Source organism: Pelodiscus sinensis, chromosome 25, assembly GCF_049634645.1.
Source record: "Pelodiscus sinensis isolate JC-2024 chromosome 25, ASM4963464v1, whole genome shotgun sequence".
NCBI classification, from domain to species: Eukaryota; Metazoa; Chordata; order Testudines; family Trionychidae; genus Pelodiscus; species Pelodiscus sinensis.
In genome coordinates this window covers 9,862,901-9,883,214 of record NC_134735.1, presented here as the reverse complement: position 1 = coordinate 9,883,214, position 20,314 = coordinate 9,862,901, and the positions used below count along the sequence as shown (strand labels likewise).

The 20,314-nt window shown below is 46.0% G+C and overlaps 1 protein-coding gene across 1 annotated transcript; it reads left to right on the top strand.

The window, feature by feature from the left end:
* The first annotated feature begins 146 nt into the window (after positions 1–146).
* On the top strand, positions 147–20,314 carry GNL2 (G protein nucleolar 2). The gene is made up of 16 exons (XM_075908891.1): positions 147–362; positions 1,056–1,140; positions 2,085–2,179; positions 2,477–2,616; positions 5,590–5,774; positions 6,292–6,358; positions 9,577–9,735; positions 10,282–10,395; positions 11,326–11,454; positions 11,663–11,767; positions 12,316–12,474; positions 12,660–12,767; positions 15,574–15,992; positions 18,378–18,457; positions 19,155–19,249; positions 20,133–20,314. Exons 1-16 carry the CDS (start codon positions 299–301, stop codon positions 20,280–20,282), a joined length of 2,154 nt encoding a protein of 717 aa, XP_075765006.1. The 5' UTR covers positions 147–298; the 3' UTR covers positions 20,283–20,314.

Below are 20,314 nucleotides of genomic sequence, written 5' to 3'. Positions count from 1 at the left end.
AGTGAGGCCAGGGGAGTGGGTGATGTCATGAGCCCGTGTGACCACGGCCCGCGGTGACGTCACGCTGCAGTATCCCGCCCCCCGCGCTGTTCGGGGCCGCGGCTGCCAAGGTGACCGGGAGCCGAGGTTGGGCCTAAGAGCCGGCGGAAACACGTCCCGCTCGCCGCCGGAAGTGCTCGTGGGGCCGCTTCCGGCTTTGCCCGCGCGCGTGGGGCCGCCGGCGAGAGACGCGAGAGCGCCCGGTCCGAGACACCGCGCTCGTGCCCCTCCCTCGCCCCGGCCAGACACCGGCCTCAGGATGGTGAAGCCCCGCTACAAGGGCCGGAGCAGCATCAACCCGTCCCGCGCCAGCACCAACCCCGGTACCGCCTCCCCCCGGCGGCGCCCCCGTCCCGTCCCCTCTTCCCCCCCCCCGGCGGCGCCCTCCGCCCCCGTCCCGTCTCCTCCCCTCCCCCCCCCCGGCGGCGCCCTCCGCCCCCGTCCCGTCCCCTCTTCCCCCCCCCCGGCGGCGCCCTCCGCCCCCGTCCCGTCCCCTCTTCCCCCCCCCCGGCGGCGCCCTCCGCCCCCGTCCCGTCCCCTCTTCCCCCCCCCCGGCGGCGCCCTCCGCCCCCGTCCCGTCCCCTCTTCCCCCCCCCCGGCGGCGCCCTCCGCCCCCGTCCCGTCCCCTCTTCTCCCCCCCCCCCCCGGCGGCGCCCTCCGCCCCCGTCCCATCTCCTTTCCCCCCCCTCCTCCAGTGCTGCCTCCTGTGGCGGTCTCCTGCCCTCCCCCCTGGCAGTGCCCTCCGCCCGTGTCTTGTCCTCTCTTCTCCCCCCCCAGCTGTCGCCTCCACCCCGTCCCCTTCTTCCCCCCACACCACAACCCTCCCCCACAGTCCTCGCCCCTCCCTTCACGACAGCACTGCAACCCTACCCCTTGCACGCCCCAATAGTGCCACAACTCTCATCCGCCCCCTCCCATAGTGCTACCACCTTCTTTCCTCCCCCAGACCCTCACCCTGGCCCATTCCCCCCCAGTGAGACCTTTCACTGTCCACTGACTCTGCCCTGCTTCCCTAGATCGGGTGCTGGGCGCTGGGGGCCACAATGTGCGGGACAGGGCGACCATCCGGCGGCTGAACATGTACCGGCAGAAGGAGCGCAGGTGAGGCTGGCAGCTGTCCTGGTGGGCCAGCTGAGTATCTCCAGTGGGTGGCCACTGCAGTGGAGCCAGGACAATGGGAATTCTAGCGTCCCCATCCTGCCTGTGCATTTGAACCCAGAATAAAAACTTTCGAGGTGGCAGCCTTGAGTCAAGACCCTCAGGTACACAGACAGACCTGTGCTCTGAAGAACCACCGCTTTCCTGCACCAGTGGAGCAGGAGTGACTCTCCAGCAGGTCTCTTAGATGGTTCCCAACTCACCACCCTAACCTCATGGGGCTTGGCAGCACTTGTATATCTTGGCATGCCAATAAAGACTCATTGATAATTCTTATTCTTGTCTCCTGCCTGGGTAACCCAGACATCTCCTAATCTGATTATGAGCCATAGGCAGTTATTGTTTCCAGCTGTTCACTGGTATTGATAGACTTTATGTGGGAGGAAAGGTTCATTGCGGGAGCAAATGTTTGTGTGCGCTTGTTCCATTGACACTGGCACATGCTGCCAGACATAACGGCTCCCTCCAAATATGCCTTGTGCAGTAAAACTGGCTGCCCTAAAGCCAGAGGTCATATGTTTTCTCCATAAACTGAACAGATTTGGTCCTGGTCAGTACATGGATGGCAAACTGATATCCTGGTCACACAGGGCCCTGTGGCATATTTGCAAGAATAACCCCGGCATCCTGGTGAAATTCCAGTCTGGGTGAGAACATGCTGCTTGACCTAAATTCTTCTGTTGTCTCAGTTATAAAGATTATTTTGCCATTCCAAACAGTACTGTTGCCGGCAAAAGTGCCCTTTTGTATACAGCATCTGTTTCCTTAGGGCCTTTCGTTCAGACAGACCATCACGTGGATTTTGTATTGGAAGGCGTGAACTATGACCCTTGCTGTGTGGCTCTGCTGCTTATGTGTTTACACAAGCTCTCGTTTTTCATTCTTAGAAACAATCGTGGTAAAGTGATTAGGCCTTTGCAGTACCAGTCCACAGTGGCACCAGGAACAGTGGCAAGAGTGGAACCAAATATTAAATGGTTTGGTGAGTGTTTCTATCTCACAATTCAGCAAGGTTTAAATAATAGTAATTTAGGTATTCTAAGGATGATGTGGATAGTATGACCCTGTTACTTGGGGAACAAAATCCACTAGCCAAAAGATTCTAATGTGGTGGTTGATTTTTGGGGGCCCAACATGAGATGCCTTAAAGAGGACTCGTTTTCAGAGCATGGGTTCCCAACTCTGACTCCTAAAAGAAGTCTAAAAACACTAGGTTTGCATGTGCTTTCTGCCCAGTGTGGGAACATGTGAAGGTGCAAAGTTTATTTTTCCATACCAGGAAATACTCGTGTGATCAAGCAGTCATCCCTGCAGAAATTCCAAGAGGAAATGGAGACTGTTATGAAGGATCCATACAAAGTGGTCATGAAGCAAAGCAAGCTGCCGATGTCACTTCTCCATGATCGAATTACACCTCATGTGAGTATTGTGCATCTCCTCACACAAAAGACCTCTTAAGATGGTTCTGGGCAGGAGCCTTAATTCCTAGGTTTGTTTTCTGGAGTATTATCTATGAGTGGCCGTATTGCATTTGTTCAGTTGGTGCAGAGCTGTGTGGTGTCCTATGGTGGCAAACTTGTCTCCCCCAGTCTGTATCAAGGTCTCTTCTCTGGTGGAGGAAAGATGGATGCAGTTCTTTGGGTGCCTGCTGGTACCATTGTGTCAGCCTGAAGGAATCTCAGTGATCTGAGGTTTCCTAGCAGCTTACTCTCTCGGGCTGTCATAAGCTAAGCCAGGGATGGGAAACCTAAAACCTGGGGGCTGAATGCGGGGGCTCCCTCCTTCCCTCAGCATTGGGGAGCCCACGCTGGTGCTCCAGCCTTCCCACCATCCCCCCATGGGGGTGGAGCAGGCAAAAACTACTAGCCTGGGCCCCCCAAGGTTCTGGTGTTCAAGGAGAATGTGGGAACTGTCTTTCTCCTTCTCAGTCAAGTGCCACATCAGTGAGGGTTTGGTTTTTTATTTTGTCGGTATGTTGTTGTTTTTTTTCACTTGTGTGCGGCTCCCGACTGATTTATTTATTTGTTTGGTTTTTTTTGTGGGTCAGCAGCCCAAAAAAGGTTCCCCACCCCTAAGCTAAGCAGTGTATCTTGCTATCAGTATTTGGGTGGGAAAGTACAGAGTGCTGCAGAAAGTGTTGATGTTGATTTCAGGTATGTCTGTACTTTGAGCTGAGGACGTGCCGCTCCCCAAGAATACTTGTTTCAGTGAGGCACCTCATTACCACCTGTTCTTAACGTGAGAGAGTCTTGTCTGCCTGCCGGGGTCAGCTCCCTGACTTCATCAGCCACAGCCTCTCAGTCTATTGCAAACCTGCAAAGAGATGTGCTCACATGTGTGCATAGATGTGCTCACGTTCTTGAGTCCTGTTGGTGTCCCTCTGGAGTTCCTAGCCCCTAATCTACTGAACACTCGCAGAATTCCCAGATCCTCTGTTCCCAAAGGAACACTACTCTCTAGTTTACCAGTTACACTATAGCTCACAGCTCTGCTTAATACACTGCACTTGGCTTTTTGAACAGAGGAAAGCAAAATAAATGTATTTAACAGAATACAGATCTAGCATGTTCGAGGGTGTAAATTTTACTAGCAAGATGCCCTCTTGTCTAATAAGGTATTGGTTACTCCAAGTCCTTATCACCACTTTTCTCAGAACTGGCTGTGCCATGCCACTTCTGATATTTACCAGCGAAATTGGTGGGGCACTTTTCACATGCCTTGGGGTATGTCTACAGTACCACCCTAGTTCGAACTAGGGTGGTTAATGTAGGCAACCGAAGTTGCAAATGAAGCCCGGGATACGAGGAGTAACGGTAGTTCGGATTAGAGAGCCTAATCCAAACTACCTACTCCGTTCCGCGTGTAGCCGCGGGCACGGAGTCCGAACTACCGGGGCTTTAAAAATGGCGGCGCCTGGTAAGATGCAAATGAATATTTAAATCCCGGGCTTCATTTGCAACTTCGGTTGCCTACATTAACCACCTTAGTTCGAACTAGGGTGGTACTGTAGACATACCCTCGCAGAGTAGTTACTAGTAGTGTTTCTGTTAGCAGAAACCAGACACACTAATCAAACAAGTTCAAATAACTTCCCTCCTAGCACAAAATAGACATTAAGGCACAGATATTGCCTCATATTCAGTCAGCAATAGAGAGTAAATCAATACCCCATATTCTGGATTTCAGGTTAAATGCAGCTTTGGGCTCCTGCTTATGAGCAGGCAAAGGTGGTTGTATTGCTGGGCTTCTTGGTTCGGTGATTGGTAAGAGTTTGGTTCCCTGTTCGACACGAGAAGGCCTGGGGCTAGGTTCTTGTTGGGCTGCTTCTTTGCCCTTGAATATTCTTGGTGGGTTACAGTGCTGTGAACTCAGGCTGGTGCTAGCAGTACTTCGAGTGGGTTACTGCACTAGAATATTTCCTAGGGATTGGGAAGATTTGTACAATAAATATGAATGAAATGAAACAAGTGTATTAGCTGCTTGTAACCAATAAGAAGGTCTGTATTACCCATTGGGACTTATCTCTTTTGGAAGGAAATTTGCCTTAAAACAGTTAATGTTAAAATGCCACAGGGTAGGATGGCTGTGGCAGCATGTTCCCATACTGTCTCTGGTTCTAGTGCTTGTGATGGCAAAAGAGAACCTGAGGATGAGTTCTTGAGGGTGCTGGTCTCACCCTTCTTCCTCCTGTTGCATGTTAGAGCCTAACTCAAATTAGAGTCTTTTTATTCTGAGTCAAAAATTCTTGTGCATATAACTTTCTCTCAGGCACATCAAGTTTTAGTTAGGATTAAGTTTCTCTTATCCATTATTTTGGATTCTTGCTAGAGTTTTTCATATAAAGACTTTACATGTGCATCTAATAAAAAATTTTACCTAAATTAAGGGAAATGTTATCTGAAACTAAAATGCACATTGAAAATGAGTGATTCTTTTCAGCCATGAAGTAGATTCATTTCCAAGAAAATATTGGCATTTGTAGTTGGTCTAAAATAAAACTATGAATTTGAGCATGATTATTCTTGACAGAATCTGTGAATTTGGCGAGATTTGTGCACTTGTTAGAAAAACAAAGGACTGATCAAAGATAACAGTTTAATTTTCATCCTTGTAGTCTTAAACATATTTGACTAAGTTTATGATAAAAGAACTAAAACACAGTTCTTTGGCAAGTGTAACACAATTTGTTTGCTTTGCTTTTTATTAAAATATTTATTCTCGTATTTCTCAAAGGGAGTTAAGAAAAACTCAAGACTCACACGGAAAATGCATACAACTCTTGTTGTGACAGGCTCTTTGGAACGTAACTCAGCTGTAGTATGTTGTATGTTTTGAGCCATGGCAATGTTAAGGCATGTTTTTATTCCTTTTTGCCAACCTATCTTCCCTCAGAATTCCAAAGTCCACATTCTTGACACAGAAGCTTTTGAAACGACCTTTGGCCCCAAATCGCAAAGGAAAAGACCTAATCTTTCTGTAAATGATGTGCAGTCTCTGCTGGAGAATGCTGAGGCCTCTGTAGGGACCTACGACCAGGGCAAGGACCGAGACCTGGTGATGGAAGATACTGGAGTAAGGTAAAAAGGACAGAGCAACTTAGCTTTACCCTTGAAAGTGTCCACTGTGCTCCTAGTATTACACACTTTTTTGGAGGGGAGGGGCAGAAGCTACAGAATACAAGAGGCTGAGGAGAACTTAGACTATTTAAAGTGTCCATCATGGTCGATATTTGACTTGGATTTTTTCTCTTGTTGTCTCTTTGCTTGCATAGTTACCCTAGTGGTTGCTTCTGTGTGCATGTAACCATTCTACTTACAAGTATAACTTATGATGTAGCATCTTTGAATATCCACCAATGGTGTCGTGAGAGTAATAGGAGTCCAGTAAGTGCACAAATACAGGCACATAAAAAGGCATATCCGTTTGTAACCTCTTTAAAAGTATTCTTTCTGCATATTCCTAGGCTGATCAGGACAGTCTAAAACCCAAGTATTTTTCACTTTGGCCTCATCTCCTGCATGTGTAGATGATGTCAGAGAATGTATCATCCAGGTATTTCAGCTGCTGACGTATGTTTGATAATCCACTTCTTAGAGATGAAGCACGTGAGGAGATCTACAAGAAGGGACAGTCCAAAAGAATCTGGGGTGAGCTTTACAAAGTAAGTGCAGACGCTGAGACAGATGTTAAATTTGCTATCACCCAGCCCAGTGCAGCAGTACACATGCCTGTGCAAACTAGTAGCTCTACAGAACAGTGATTGGGATGGCTTTGTGAAGACCCTTTGTTGATGGAGCTGGATGGTAAAAACCAAGTATGGACTTCTTCATAGCATATGTACAACATGCCTCAGGTGGCATGTGGCCAGAATTAATCACCAAATTTGGTGTGCTGGGTGGATCATTAACTTCCCCAACCCAGGCACTGATGGGTAGGATGACATGAATGTTGCTGTACACCCCCTCCCACGTAGGGATGTTGACATGTAGTAAAATATATGATTAACCGATAAGCCTAGGCGTATCAGAGGCAGCAATGTGGAGAGTGGGGAAGCAGGAGCCAGTGCTGCCTCCCATCTCCTGTACTGCTGCCTCTTTCAGAGGCAGCAGCAGGGGGAACAGGGGCAGGGTAGGTGAGGCTGCCATGAAGCAGCCTCTGTCCAGCGGGCCTGAGCTTGCTGTAGAACAGAGGCTGCTCCACCTCCCATGGAGCAGCCTCTGTCTGCAATGAACCTGGGCCTGCTGCAGATAGAAGCTGGTCCCTGGCAGCAGCCCCTGTCCATGGTGAGTCTGAGTTCCCCTCAGACAGAGGCTGTTCCGTGGGAGGCAGAGCAGCCTCAGACGCAGGGAGCTCGGACCCCCCCCGGACAGGGGCTGCTGCCACCCCTCGCTTCTGCCTCTGTATCAGAGGCAGCAGCAGCGCAGGGTGGCGGCGGCCTCTGTCTGCATGGGAGCTGTTTTTTCAAACTAGCTCTCCTTGCAGACCAGCTCCCACCTGGCACCCCATGCTGCTGCCTCTGATAGTCAAGTGACTGTGTGAATTCTATTCAATTGCCCAATACCTAACATCCCTACTTCCCTGGCATTCCCATGGTTGAAACTCACTGGAGCCATAACATAAGTGATCGTTTCCCTTAGAAGGAAGGGTGGCAGATAAGTTGATTGTGTGCCTGCTCTCTCATCAGCCTGTTTCATTTGCCACATGACCCCTCTTAATCACGACATCTGGGACCGCTGTGCAACAGCAGCTAGAACCTGGGAAAAATGGGAGAGGATAGAGATCCCCACAGTCTTTATTTACTTGAATTCCTACCATAGAGAGACAGATCTCATAAGCACATAACCAAGTCAGGGGTAAGACGAAACCTTTCTTGAGTGTTCACCAAAGATAAACCATTCAGATGGTGTCAAGTTTGTTGAGGCTAAAACATCAAATTCCAGTGTTCTGGCAGAGTTTAGAAAGCTCTGCTCTTCAGCTCCCTCTGAATCCCACTAATCACACTGTAAGAGGAATGGGAAAGAGCCATGGCTACATCTATATCAGGACCAGATGTTTATCCTCTTAAAGTTATGTGTGGGACACTTCCAGTCCATTTAATTAGCCTCATTAAAACGGGTCCTAAAATTGACAGGTACTTCTGCTCTGTGTGTGTGTACATACATATATTTTAAAAAATCTTGATTTCTGTTATTTCTACTCCAATTCATCTGATGAAGTTCATAATTCTATATATTTTGGTTAGTCTCCAAGGGTATGTCTATACTACAGGGCAAAGTCAAGTTAAGATTTGCAACTTCAGCTACGTTAATTGCATTGCCGAAGTCAAAGTAACTTAACTCAGCGTTTGGCTCTGTCTACGCTGCAGGAAGTTGATGGAAGAACACTCTTCGTTAGACTTCCTTCACTCCTCATCAAATAAGGGTTACCATAAGTCGGAATAAGAAGTCCTCCAGCTTGACATTATTTTGAAATAAAGGCTTGTAGTATAAATGCACACTGTTATTTTGGAATACTGTCCGTTGCTCCAAAACAATGCTGTTGTGTAGATATACCCTTAGGTACCACAGGATTGCTCCTTGTTTTTAAGTTACAGACTAACACGGCTGCCCCTCTGAGATCTCCTAGTGACTGTTAAACTAATGTGACGTTGCTCATCTGCTTCTTGCTCTGAGGTTGTGAATGCAGCTTATAACTCATACAGCCTCCTCTCCTCAGAGAGATCTTGTAAAGGTGCTGAGACTGAAAAGGCAACCTGAACAGATTTCAATTAAATGGGTGCCAAAAATGCAAAAATAGGTGTGAGACAAGTTCACTTGGCCTGAATCAAGCCATAAAATTTCTGCTCCCTGCTGAAGGTAATTAGCTGACTTGACTGCAGGTTTCCACTTGTTTCTTGTGTGTTAATATTGATGCAAGAAATTTTATTCATTTATTTATTTATTGCATCATGTTCATCTATAAAATGGCAGCAGGGATTTTGAAATTTGCATTTGAACTGCATTTGTACTAGGGATGCGAGTGACTAGTCGACTATCCCATAAATGCTTATTCGATAGTCGACACACTAGTCACTTCCCCACCCCCTTTGCTGCCTTTATCAGACATGCTTCAAAGTGGCAGCGCTGTGAGGAGCCTGGGGCCAGACCCTGGGCTTCACACAGCATTGCTGCTTTGAAACACAACGTGCAGCACAGGGCCAGCTGCTTTGAAATGCCTCAGGGAGCATGGGGCCAGTGGGGGACTGCTTGACTTGCCCTGTACTCCCGCAACTCTTGCGCCTCGGGCTGTTGCTATCCTTGAAGACAGAGGCGCCCTCATCGACTGATTGAATAGTCGATGCAAATTGCATTGAATATTGGATTAGCCAATTAATCTAAATTTAACATCTCTAGTTTGTACTCCATTCAAGTTTTTACTAGTGCCTCTGCTGTTAAACGATTGCTCTTCAACTTGATTGATGAAAACAGTGCCAGTAAAGGAACTTGATCGTATGGCCTATGTGCCACGCTTGAGTGTGAATTTTACAAAATCAAAGTGACTCTTCTAGTTTTATGCAGCATCATTTTGATTCTGTCTAATAAGGTAATTAATTAGAGCCTTTCCTTGAAGTGTTTGCAGCCAAACTGCCACAACATCATCCTTGTGCACAGGAAGCACATGGCAGTCTGTACATACAGAACAATTTCAATATCAGCCAAGGTTTCAGTGGGAAAAGTAAACACCTTGGATGTTAGTTTGACTAACCAAAGAGATCGTGTGAATTGCACATGGAGCAAGGGAAATCATAAGGTTTTTAGCTTGGCCATTTCCCCCAAGTGCTGCATTAGCTTTCAGCCTGAAGGTCCAAACTTCTCTCTCTCTCTCTCCATGGATTTTCAGGTGATTGATTCGTCTGATGTTATTGTGCAAGTTCTTGATGCTAGAGATCCTGTAGGCACTCGTTCTCCACATGTCGAATCTTATCTCAAAAAGGAGAAACCATGGAAACATCTCATTTTTGTCTTGAACAAATGTGACCTTGTCCCTACTTGGGCCACCGTAAGTACTGTCCTTCCTGCAGTGCCTTGGATTTTCTTTGGGGTTTTTTGTAGCCTCTGCTCTCATTCACGTGCCGGTCCTTATGCTACTGTTGTCAAACCAGGTACGATGTAACTGGTCAGTGGGAGCTTCTCCTCTGGGACTTCCTGCCATGGAAGTAACAGTTACACTGCAAATACACCCAAGTTGTATTTAGCTGATCAAGTTACCAGCCGCAAACTCCACTACCTCTAACTGGTTGTAACCGTTCTGGTTTTCCCCTCTCATGCTAAATGTTAGCCCTCTTAAGAGCTAGTTAATCAGCTAATTGGGTTTAGCTAGCAATGAAACATTTTTGGAGAATTGTCATGAATGTATAAAATGGAAGTTAAAGCATTTGCTGTAGGATTTGAGAAAACAATTAAAAGATCTTTAAATTCCTAGAAGATTGTTTAAAACCCAGTTGTGTGATCAAGCTAAATCGCTGCACTTTACCACAAATAAGCTTGTTGCTTCTCTGGGTCTGTAGCACAAGCCTCCTCGCTCATCTGTGTGCTTTCTCTCTAGAAACGCTGGGTTGCAGTCCTCTCCCAGGATTACCCGACACTTGCTTTCCACGCTAGTCTCACAAATCCCTTTGGCAAAGGAGCCTTCATACAACTGTTACGGCAGTTTGGAAAGGTACGTAACAGGGTTTTGTTTTTTTTTGTTTTGTTTTTTTTTCCCTCTTGGCTTCAGGGTGGAAAACGTCTTTCTGTAGCAGCCTAGACACTGAGCTATCCATATCGGTAGGTGTCAAGAGCCCTCATTTGAGGAGTGATTGGAATGTGCGTGCTCTCTGTTAGGAATATTGAGAATTGTACAGCACAACCCAGGCAGGCTCAAAACCTTGTCTGACCCAGATACCTACTAGCCAGAGGGTGTTATCTCTAGGGCATTCAATAAACTCCCATTAATACTACTTAGCCAACATATTCATGTATTCCTATGTCTACACTGCCCCCGTTTTGCACAAAAAATAGGCAAATGAGGCAGAGTGTGGAATATCGCCGCACCTCATTTGCATAATTACTGAGGCTCCGTTTTGGCACAAAAACCCTTTCTTGCACAAGAGCCGTTCATCCACACTTTTTTTTTTTTTCAGGAAGAACGGCTCTTGTGCAAAAATGGACCCTCATTAATTATGCAAATGATGCGTGGCAATATTCCATGCTTTACCTCATTTGCATATTTGCGCAAAACGGGCAGTGTAGACATAGCTGTTGAGGGGAAGAATATACTTGAGGCTCATTTATGCCTTGCAAATCAGTAACTTAAGACATCAGTGAGTAGCTTTTCAACAGCTGAAAATGCAAATGATTCATTTCTTACTCTTCAAGCAAGGGTTATGGACTGTTTCCTTGAAGTGAGTTCTTTGAAGGCCTGTTAGCTGTGATACATTTCTCTTATTAGGGGGACCCTCTTCCTGGTCCTTGTGCTCAGGTCTGCTTTGGGACTGTATTTGCTTTCCATTTCTAAAATCAATTGCTGAGAATCCATGTTTTGGAATTTTAATAACAACCACGTTTTTCCTACACAAGGCGTTTGTAAATATGTGTACTTTCTTAACAGTTGCACATGGACAAGAAACAGATCAGTGTGGGCTTCATTGGCTACCCAAATGTTGGCAAGAGCTCAGTGATTAATACATTACGATCCAAGAAGGTCTGCAATGTGGCCCCCATTGCAGGTGAAACAAAGGTAGGACTTCCACATAGTGCGCAGCTTCCTGGGGATGAGCAATAGCAGGCCACGTGTCCTTAGCTGTGCGTGTCTGTCCCTCAGGTGCATGAGCTGCACATACACAGCAGCTATGCCTGTTTTAAGGGAAGCTTCATACCTTGACAATGCAGAATTTGAGGCTGCTTGTGAAGGAGGGTAAAGCAGGAGAAGCTTTGATCTCTTTCAGGTCTGGCAGTACATCACTTTGATGCGGCGGATTTTCCTCATCGACTGCCCGGGTGTAGTTTACCCATCGGGAGACACAGAAACTGACATTGTGCTGAAGGGAGTGGTGAGTGTCTGCAGACAATGCTGGGAAGGCCTGTGTTATCCTGCTATTGATCCAGCTGAAAAGACGTGAATGCTGATTTCACTCACTCCAGGGGTAGCTTGCGATTTGTACACATAGCAGACTTCAGAAAGGGGATGAGGCAGGAACCATGCTGTTTGGTCCGACCGTAGGATGGCGTAGAGTTCTAGGAGCTCAAGCAGTATGCACATGTGATATCTTAGTTTATGTGCAGAGTAAAGAGCAGTTTTATGCATTTGAACCAGCGTGATACATCTGTGGCACGTGTTTGATCTTTCATTAGAATCTCTGCATTGCTTGGGACTTAGTAGAATTTCTGCAGTAATGGAGTGTAAAAAATTGCCACTTTTCCTTTTAAAATCAAGCTCGAAGAGTTTCCACTGTAGATGGCAGGAGGAAGTTGGAGAGGAGCTACTGGGGCTGAAATCAGTTCACAATTGTGCTTGCCCAGAGCATCTGAGACTTTGAATTTGGTCTGACCTACAGGGATGCTCACAGGGGCTGGCCCTTTGTTTCTCCCTCGTTCTTAGGTTCAAGTTGAAAAAATAAGAAGCCCAGAAGACCATATTAGTGCAGTGCTTGAAAGAGCAAAGCCAGAGTACATCAGCAAGACATACAAAATTGATACCTGGAAAAATGCAGAGGATTTCCTTGAGAAACTAGCCTTCAGGACTGGAAAACTGTTAAAGGTGAGCCAGATTAAAACACTGAATCTTTACAGCTCTGTGTAACCATGTGTGAGTAGTGAGTGTTCATGTAAAATCCCATATTCTTCATTGGGAATTCAAATCACCAAGTTACTTTGAGGTGATGTGGAAGAGGTTACCTTTTCCCATAGCGAGAGCAGACACAAATCATTTCTGTGCTGTTCCAGGGTGGAGAACCTGACATGCAGACCGTGAGCAAAATGGTCCTTAATGACTGGCAGAGAGGCCGTATACCATTCTTCGTTAAACCACCGAATGCAGAACCAGGTCCTCAGGTGAGAACACTTCTATTCCTGCAGACAAGGTAACCCATTTCCCTTTTGCATGCTGTTTCACACATACAGAATAAGAAGTGACTGTCTAGGAAGGAGTACTGATGAAAGGGATTTAGGGGTCATAGTGGACCAGAAGCTAAATATGAGACAAATGTGACACTGTTGCAAAAAAAGCAAACATGATTCTGGGATGCATTAACAGGAGTGTTGTGAACAAGACATGAGAAGTCTACTCTCACTGCTCTACTCTGCACTGATTAGGCCTCACTTGGAATATTGTGTCCAGTTCTGGGCACCACATTTCAAGAAAGATGTGGACAAACTGGAAAAGGTCCACAGAAGAGTAACAAAAATTATTAAAGGTCTAGAAAACATGATCTATGAGGGAAGACCGAAAGAATTGGGCTTGTATAGTTTGGAAAAGAGAAGACTGAGAGGGGATATGATAGCAGTTTTTAAGTATCTAAAAGTGTATTACAAGGAGGAGGGAGAAAAATTGGCTTCTGAGGATAGGACAAGAAGCAATGGGCTTAAATTGCAGCAAGGAAGGTTTTGGTTGGACATTAGGAAAAACTTCCTAACTGTCAGAGTGGTTTAAACAAGGAATAAATTGCCTAGGGGGTTTGTGGAATCTCCATCACTTGAGGTATTTAAGAGCAAGATAGACAGACATCTGTCAGGGATGATCTAGACATCTAGTGCTTGATCCTGCCATAAGGGCAAGTGACTGGATTTGATGACCTTGAGGTCCCTTCCAGTTTTAGGATTCTATGATTCTATTCTTAGTAGCTTCACTAGCATAGCTAAGGATGGCTTTCCCTTAGTGTTTCAGGTAATGCTCCTTTGAATTCATAGACCTGAGAAAACGCATGTAGTAGGAATATAGCAATGTCCTGACCCGTTTTTTGATGGTTTATATTGGTTAACATGCAGACATTTTGGTAACTTTCACAGCATTAACTGGTATTTAATATGGGTGGAAATAAATTCTCTTTTTCCAAAGAGATGATTGGAAATTTGTTTGTTTAAACTTGTGCATAGGATTAGAACTTTTGTAGTAATTAACCATTCAAGACAATTACCTCTTTGGCCATCACCTCTCTGACCTGGGGATCTGCATCTCTCCTTCCTCAGTAGGGTATTTCCAGGCTGTATTGTTCCCTTGCCTACATTGTCAATTCCCGGCCAAGTCACGCTGCCTAAGAAGGCCTGCTCTGCTTTTCTCTGCAGAGGCTATAAACAGCATAATTTATCACCGTTAAGTTACCACACAGTTCTTTCTAGATAAGCACACTATTTCTTAAGATAAAAGCACTAAAGAGAAAACACAAAAAATAATAAAATAACCTACACGCATGTGAAGAACCTTACCAGAGATCATGCGGGCTCTGGCAAGTAACTTGTCCTTCAACCCTCACCAAGGGGTTTGCTGTGGTCACAAGTTCTGAACAGGTATTAGCTTAGAACAGGCACCCCCGTGGGTCTGAGAGTCATTTCTTTCTAAAGTAGCCCAGTGTCTGAGAGTCTGTAACGCCGAAATGCTGGCTGTTCCCTCTGGGTGGCCCATGCTGCATGGGGAGTGCGGGGCTGAAACGGCCACTTGCGCCGCTTGCTCCCCCGCAGCGGCCTGGCTGAGCAGCGCAGAAGTCAGCCGAGTGCCACGGCGGGAGGCGCAGGGGGGGTGGGGCAGTGACGTGCAGCGTGACAGCGGCTCTAGGCCCTGCCCCCTGGCTGTGAACGTCACTGCCCCGCCCCCCTTTCACCTCCCGCTGTGATGCTCGGCTGACTTCTGCGCTGCTCAGCCAGGCTACCACGTGGGAGCGACCATGTGGGCTCCGTGCCCCCCATGCAGCACAGGGAGTGCGGAGCCCAAACGGCCATTTGGGCTCCGCGGTCCCCCGAGTGAGAGGCAGGAGGGGGAGGAGAAGTGAAAGAGAGACAGAGAGAGAGCGGCAGGAGGCGGAGAATAGCTGAGAGAGAGGGGGAGGCAGGAGGCGGAGAATAGCTCTGAGAGATGGAGCGAGAGACTGGAGGCTCAGGAGAGAAGACGGATGTGGAGGAGAGACCTGAAAATCCTGTCTTATGACAGGCTAATTGGCTAGTTTCTTTATGAGAGTTGGAACATTGATCTGGGAATAGGTAATTGACAACGGGCTCCTCAGGATGAAGCTTCAAAAGGCTGAGTTCTTACCAATGAAAGGGGCTGTGTGCACAATCCACCTTGCCTTAGAGTTTTCCTGGGAAAACCATGTCATTTTGAAAGTTCACTGTATTTCAAATGGCCCTTTAAAGCCCTTATCTGAAGAATAGCCTATGAATTACTTATTCAGTAGTTCTTGGATTGCAGTGACTCTTGGATTGTTTCAAGTTTTTGCCAATCAGTAGCAACAGTAGATATTTTTACCACTAGCTGTTCTTTAGGGGGTTGCATATATAGTCAGTCACAGCATATAGACCTGAGACCCTTGATGGAGTTTCTGGAATTGTGCGCACTCTTTCAGGACTACTTGTTTTTTGAGGAATGTAGATTAATGTGAACTGCTATGATATGCAAAAGAGAGGGTACCGTCTATAGGACGTGGTAACTGAAGGCAAATTATCTGACTATACTAATTGTTTTTGAGTCAGTTTACTGCCCTAGCCTGTCCCTACCCAACAGCATGGCGGGAAGACAGGTCACATGAATGATCTGGTACAGAATGTTGGTCAAAGTGCATTTGAATGTAATGAGGTCACGGCTGTTAAGATCTTGCCTGGAGGGTGAAATGCCTGGGGTGCAACTCACCTTCCTTTCTCTTGCTTATAGCCCTCATCTTTAGAAGTAGCTCCAGCGCCAAGGCAACCTGACAGTGATGAGCAGAGCTCGGAGCCTGTAGCTTTGAACATGGAAGCAGTAGAAGAGGAGAACAAAGCAGAGACAGAAATGAAGCAACTCATGTCTCGCGTCCGGCAGAACTTCGGGAAGATTAATGTGGCAACTGAGTTCTTGGAAGAAGACCTGGTTCCTGTAGATACCTCAGATATTGACAAAATGGACAGTGATCCTTCTGGGGGAGAGGAGGAGGAGGAGGAGGAAGAGCAACAAAACTTAGAAGAGGACTCCAGTGCCCGTGGAGAAGGTGCCAGGGAGGGCGCCAAGGCAGTTATTAAAGTTTTGGATGAAAAAATTGCAAAATACAAAAAATTCCTGGACAAAGCCAAAGCCAAGAGATTCTCAGCAGTAAGGTAACGCATTCTGTTCAGTTTTGAGAAGAATTGTACCAGAGAAAACACCAGGCTGAATTCAGTCCTGTTACTGGGTTCACTCAGTCACATTTTATTCAGCTGCTTCTGTGTGTTTGGATTTCTGTTGTAGGGCAATCTATTCACCTTAATTGAATAATCTTTTCTCAGAACTAATCATTTACTTAGTTGAATTTCACAGGCAAAGGCTAATTTGCAGCAGCCTCCCCTATCTCCCCCACCTGCTTCTAATAGAGGCAGCAGGGGCTCTCCCCAGCACCATCTCCTGTTCTCTCTCCCCTCTCCCCCCCTCCCCCCGACCTGCACCCCCGCTGCCTCTTATACTCAGGCAGCAAGCAGGGGGAGTGAATAGTCGAGTGGTCAGCTATTCTCTAACATCCCTAGTTAACGCTGAAATCTTGTTTGATCTTTGATGTAGTAAGGACAGTGGTTGTAGCTTAATGTATCCCCTGGACGTGCATGCATCCCTGAGACATGGCTGGTAGATAATGCTGGCCCAGTTTTGGCATAACTAGGTCTGCAGGGATATCTGGAGGTCTCCCACCAACATTGTGCATGACAAAGGGGATGGGAGCAGGGTTGGCAATTGCCCAGAAAAACTGGTTTAGGACAGGGCTCTGGTTTCAACGCAGTTTAAACAAGGAAACTGGTAGGGGTTTAAAAAAAAAAAGAGGGCGGGGGGTGGGTTTCAATATACTAATGACATTACTGAAAAACTACCCAGTTGCTAAATATTTTTTTGGAATGCATATGATATTGAAAACTGAAACAAACCCTGACATTTTCCTTGAGGAAAATACTGAATCAAATAGCACAGACATTTCTATGTTTAGTATGATCTACTATATATCTGAGAGAGTTTGTGAGCAAGCAAGCGAGTCTATTTGTCCATATGTCTGTCTGTCTCTCTCTCTCTCTTCCTCTCTCTTCTAAAACTCCTAAATGGTAAGACCTGGGACCACTGAATTTGGTATTCAGCTTCCTCTTACCATAACTTGAAGCAAGGTAGGGATTTGTTTGGGGCGGAAGGGAGGGACTGCAGCTTCCTGCATTCCCATTCATACAGGAATATTGCTGGCTGCTGTGGTGAGAGAGGGCTGGGGTTGTCCTGGAGAAGCTTGCATACTGATCCTCTTGTCCTCAGCCCCCACCCAAGAGCAATGATTTAAATGAAGATAAACAAAAACTGAGTTAGGGACCCGAGTAATGCCGGTAAATCTTCTAGTGTTACATATATCGTTATAACATCCATTGCAGTTTTACGCTTTATTTGTAAACCCTAAGTAATCTCTGAATCTGCCTTATGTAACCACCATTTCAGTGTGTAACTAAAACTAACTAATGCAGTATGCAGTTTAAAAAAAGTTTTTAAACCTGAAAATTCCTTAAACTGGGATTAACTAGTTTTTCCTGGGGCAGTAGACACCACCTATAATTCCTCTCTGGTGCCAGGGTTGATGTTTTCATTCTCCTTGCACTGCACAAGGTGACCAGCCCTGGAGACAAGATTATTTGAGCATCTGTTTCCTGAACATGGTTGAAGTTTATGGCTTTGCTGGTGTTTAGGCTGCTAGGATCTGTGGCGGAATTAACACAGTTCTCAGAGCTGCTAATGGAGTCCCTTCATAATATCCTAGTAATCCAGGACTGGAAGGCACCGCAATAGACCATCTAGTCCAGTCCCATGAACTAGGGCAGGATGAAGTTTTATCTAGAGTTCTAGACCATCTTTGACAGGTGTCTTGTCTAACCTGCTCTTAGAAACCTGACAGGGATTCCACAACCTGCCTAGGTAACTTGTCCAAGTGTTTAATTACCTGAAAGGAAATTTTTCCTAAAATCTAACCTAAATTTTTCTTGCTGCTATGTAAGTACATTACTTGTTGTCCTGTATTCAGTTAAGAAGAACAATTTATCACTCTCTTTTAAAGCACCTAAAAGGTTGTTACAAACTGTTGTCCCCCTTAAGTTTCCTCTTCTCCAGCTTAAACACACCTCATATTTTCAATCTTTCCTCATGAACTATGTTTTCTAGAGCTTTAATAATTTTTATTGCTCTCTTGTGCTACTTTCTTTGCTGTTTTCTTGCATGCAGATAAGTTTGGACAGGCTACGCTATCTGGCAGTAATGGACTTTGTGGGTCTTACCCAGAGGGCTGAGAATGCCGCAGCAAAACCATGACTTTGTACACAGTTTGGGTATCATGCAGCCTTGTTTGAATTGGTTATGAGACTGTTAATTTCAAAGTGGCTTTCTGCTGGGCACTATGGGCACTGTTTGTTTATAGGCGGGAGAGACCTATACCATGGTGCTGCATAGGACTAATACAATCCCATGAAAATGTCTCCCTGCTTTATCTGTTGCAGAATCCCCAGAGGGCTCAGTGAAAAGGTATTCAGAATATCTGAGCAGAAGTCAGAGGAAACCAAAGAACCAGAGACCACAGGTAATAAGAAAAGGTCTAGTGATACTCCCGGTCTTAGTGCAGGAACTACTTCTAGTCCCTAGTTTCCCTAAAACTATTTAAAACTTGCTGAGGAGTTAATGTGACTTGAGGGCTCCTTGCAGTGCTGTCAGCTGTCACTGGGTTTGTCCCGCTTGTGAATGTTCTGCCTCCTTTGGCCGTGTGAATGAGGGCTAAGGGCTGGTGGAAGAGTCTTGGTGTATTTCAGGCTTGGATGGAGTGATGAATGGCTCGCATAGCACTCCCTATGCTTGGCAATAGTCATGGCCTAGCAGTCTCCCTTCCCAGGGAAACATGGTGAGCCTTGTGCTGATGACTTCCAAGATCTTGTTTTCTTTGCAGTCGCCACTGAGAGAACTCTATTCAGGAGTCAGGGTTTCAAATCAACAGATGGCGATTTGACCCTGACATGTTATGGATGTGCATGAGGTGGTCCCATTAAATTGAATCTTGCACAGCTGCTTCAAAAGTCTGTCCTTTTAATAGCAGCTTTTATCATAGCAAATGTCAAATAGATTGCTGACAAAACAGACCATATGTATTAAAATGTGGCTGGTTCAACACTGGCATTGTTCCACATGCTGAAAGGCAGGATTGGCATGGAACCAGATGCCTTGACCTATGCAAACAGAGATCATTGCTGGAAGGTGTTTCTAACTGTTTAAAATACTACTTTAAGGGTGCACAAAAAAGGGAAAGAAAAGGAAAATACAAGAGGAGGTTGATGATGCCCTGGAGGGTAAAAAGCCTTGCAAGAAGCTTACATCCAAAGAGGTAAGTGTCACCACCTCTAATCGGAGCTGCAGAGGGCAGGGAGTGGATGCTTTGGCTCCTTTCAGCTTCCTGAATGTTGAAGCTTTGGGGATGGTCTTGGGAAGTGGTGTTCAATTGGGGTGACCAATGCACAATGCTTGGTAATCTACATGGTCAGTCTACATGGCTAGCAGACAGTAAGAGTAGTGTTGTGCTCACAAGTGACCAGGCATCCTGGAAACAGATGAGCAGCCTGCTTTACATCTGTGAGAAGGGGGTTGAAAGGGTGAAGTCTCCTTTCTGGATGGTCTGTCTTACTGATGTCAGTACAGGTGTCTGTGCGCTGAGAGAAGGGGGCTTGAATAGGCCTTCAGAAGGCAATAGGCAATGGATGTTCTATTGTGTGGTCAGTCCTCACCGCCACACCTATAACTTCTAGAGCTGTTTTTTCCTGGGTATTGCAGTAAAGCCTGAAAGGACCATCCAGATTTAACATAAATATCAACCCCATTCATGCAATTCTAGGCCTTAAACACAGTTGTTTCAATGACTGATGTATCAAATCTCCCTTCAAGGCCTTGCTATGAGAAACAACCTGCTGCAGTTGATAGGGAATAAAACTGGGAGCCAGGTGATCTGATGTGGGCTCTGCCACAAGTTTACACAAGCCTGTTGGATCTCCAAGCCTCCATTTCTGCTGTTGTGTAATAGGATGATCTTTTACCCATCTTTGCTGTGCACTTTGAGATCTGTGCAAGAAAAATCTATACGCAATATCTTATTCAAGCTCATGGTGAAGAATTTATTTCTGATCATTTCACCTGAAAATGAACAATATGATGAAAGCCAAACCAAAGAGCTCTGTGGAATGTGTTGGTTTTACTATGTGCCTGTCTCTTTGCAGAGGAGAAGAGCTGAGAGGCAGCAGCACACCAAGAAAGTTGGGGTCCGATACTATGAAACTCACAACGTGAAAAATAAAAACCGGAACAAGAAGAAAAGTGACTCAGAGGGACAGAGATCAAAGCACAAAAAATTTAAACATAAACAATAACTGGGGCTTTTATTAAATTTTACATAACCAGT

Coding starts and splice junctions, on each gene's coding strand:
- GNL2 (XM_075908891.1), top strand. CDS start 299: ATGGTGAAGCCCCGCTACAAGGGCCGGAGCAGCATCAACCCGTCCCGC. Junction 2,180..2,476: donor ACCAAATATTAAATGGTTTG/GTGAGTGTTTCT, acceptor TTTCCATACCAG/GAAATACTCGTGTGATCAAG. Junction 12,475..12,659: donor GGACTGGAAAACTGTTAAAG/GTGAGCCAGATT, acceptor GTGCTGTTCCAG/GGTGGAGAACCTGACATGCA.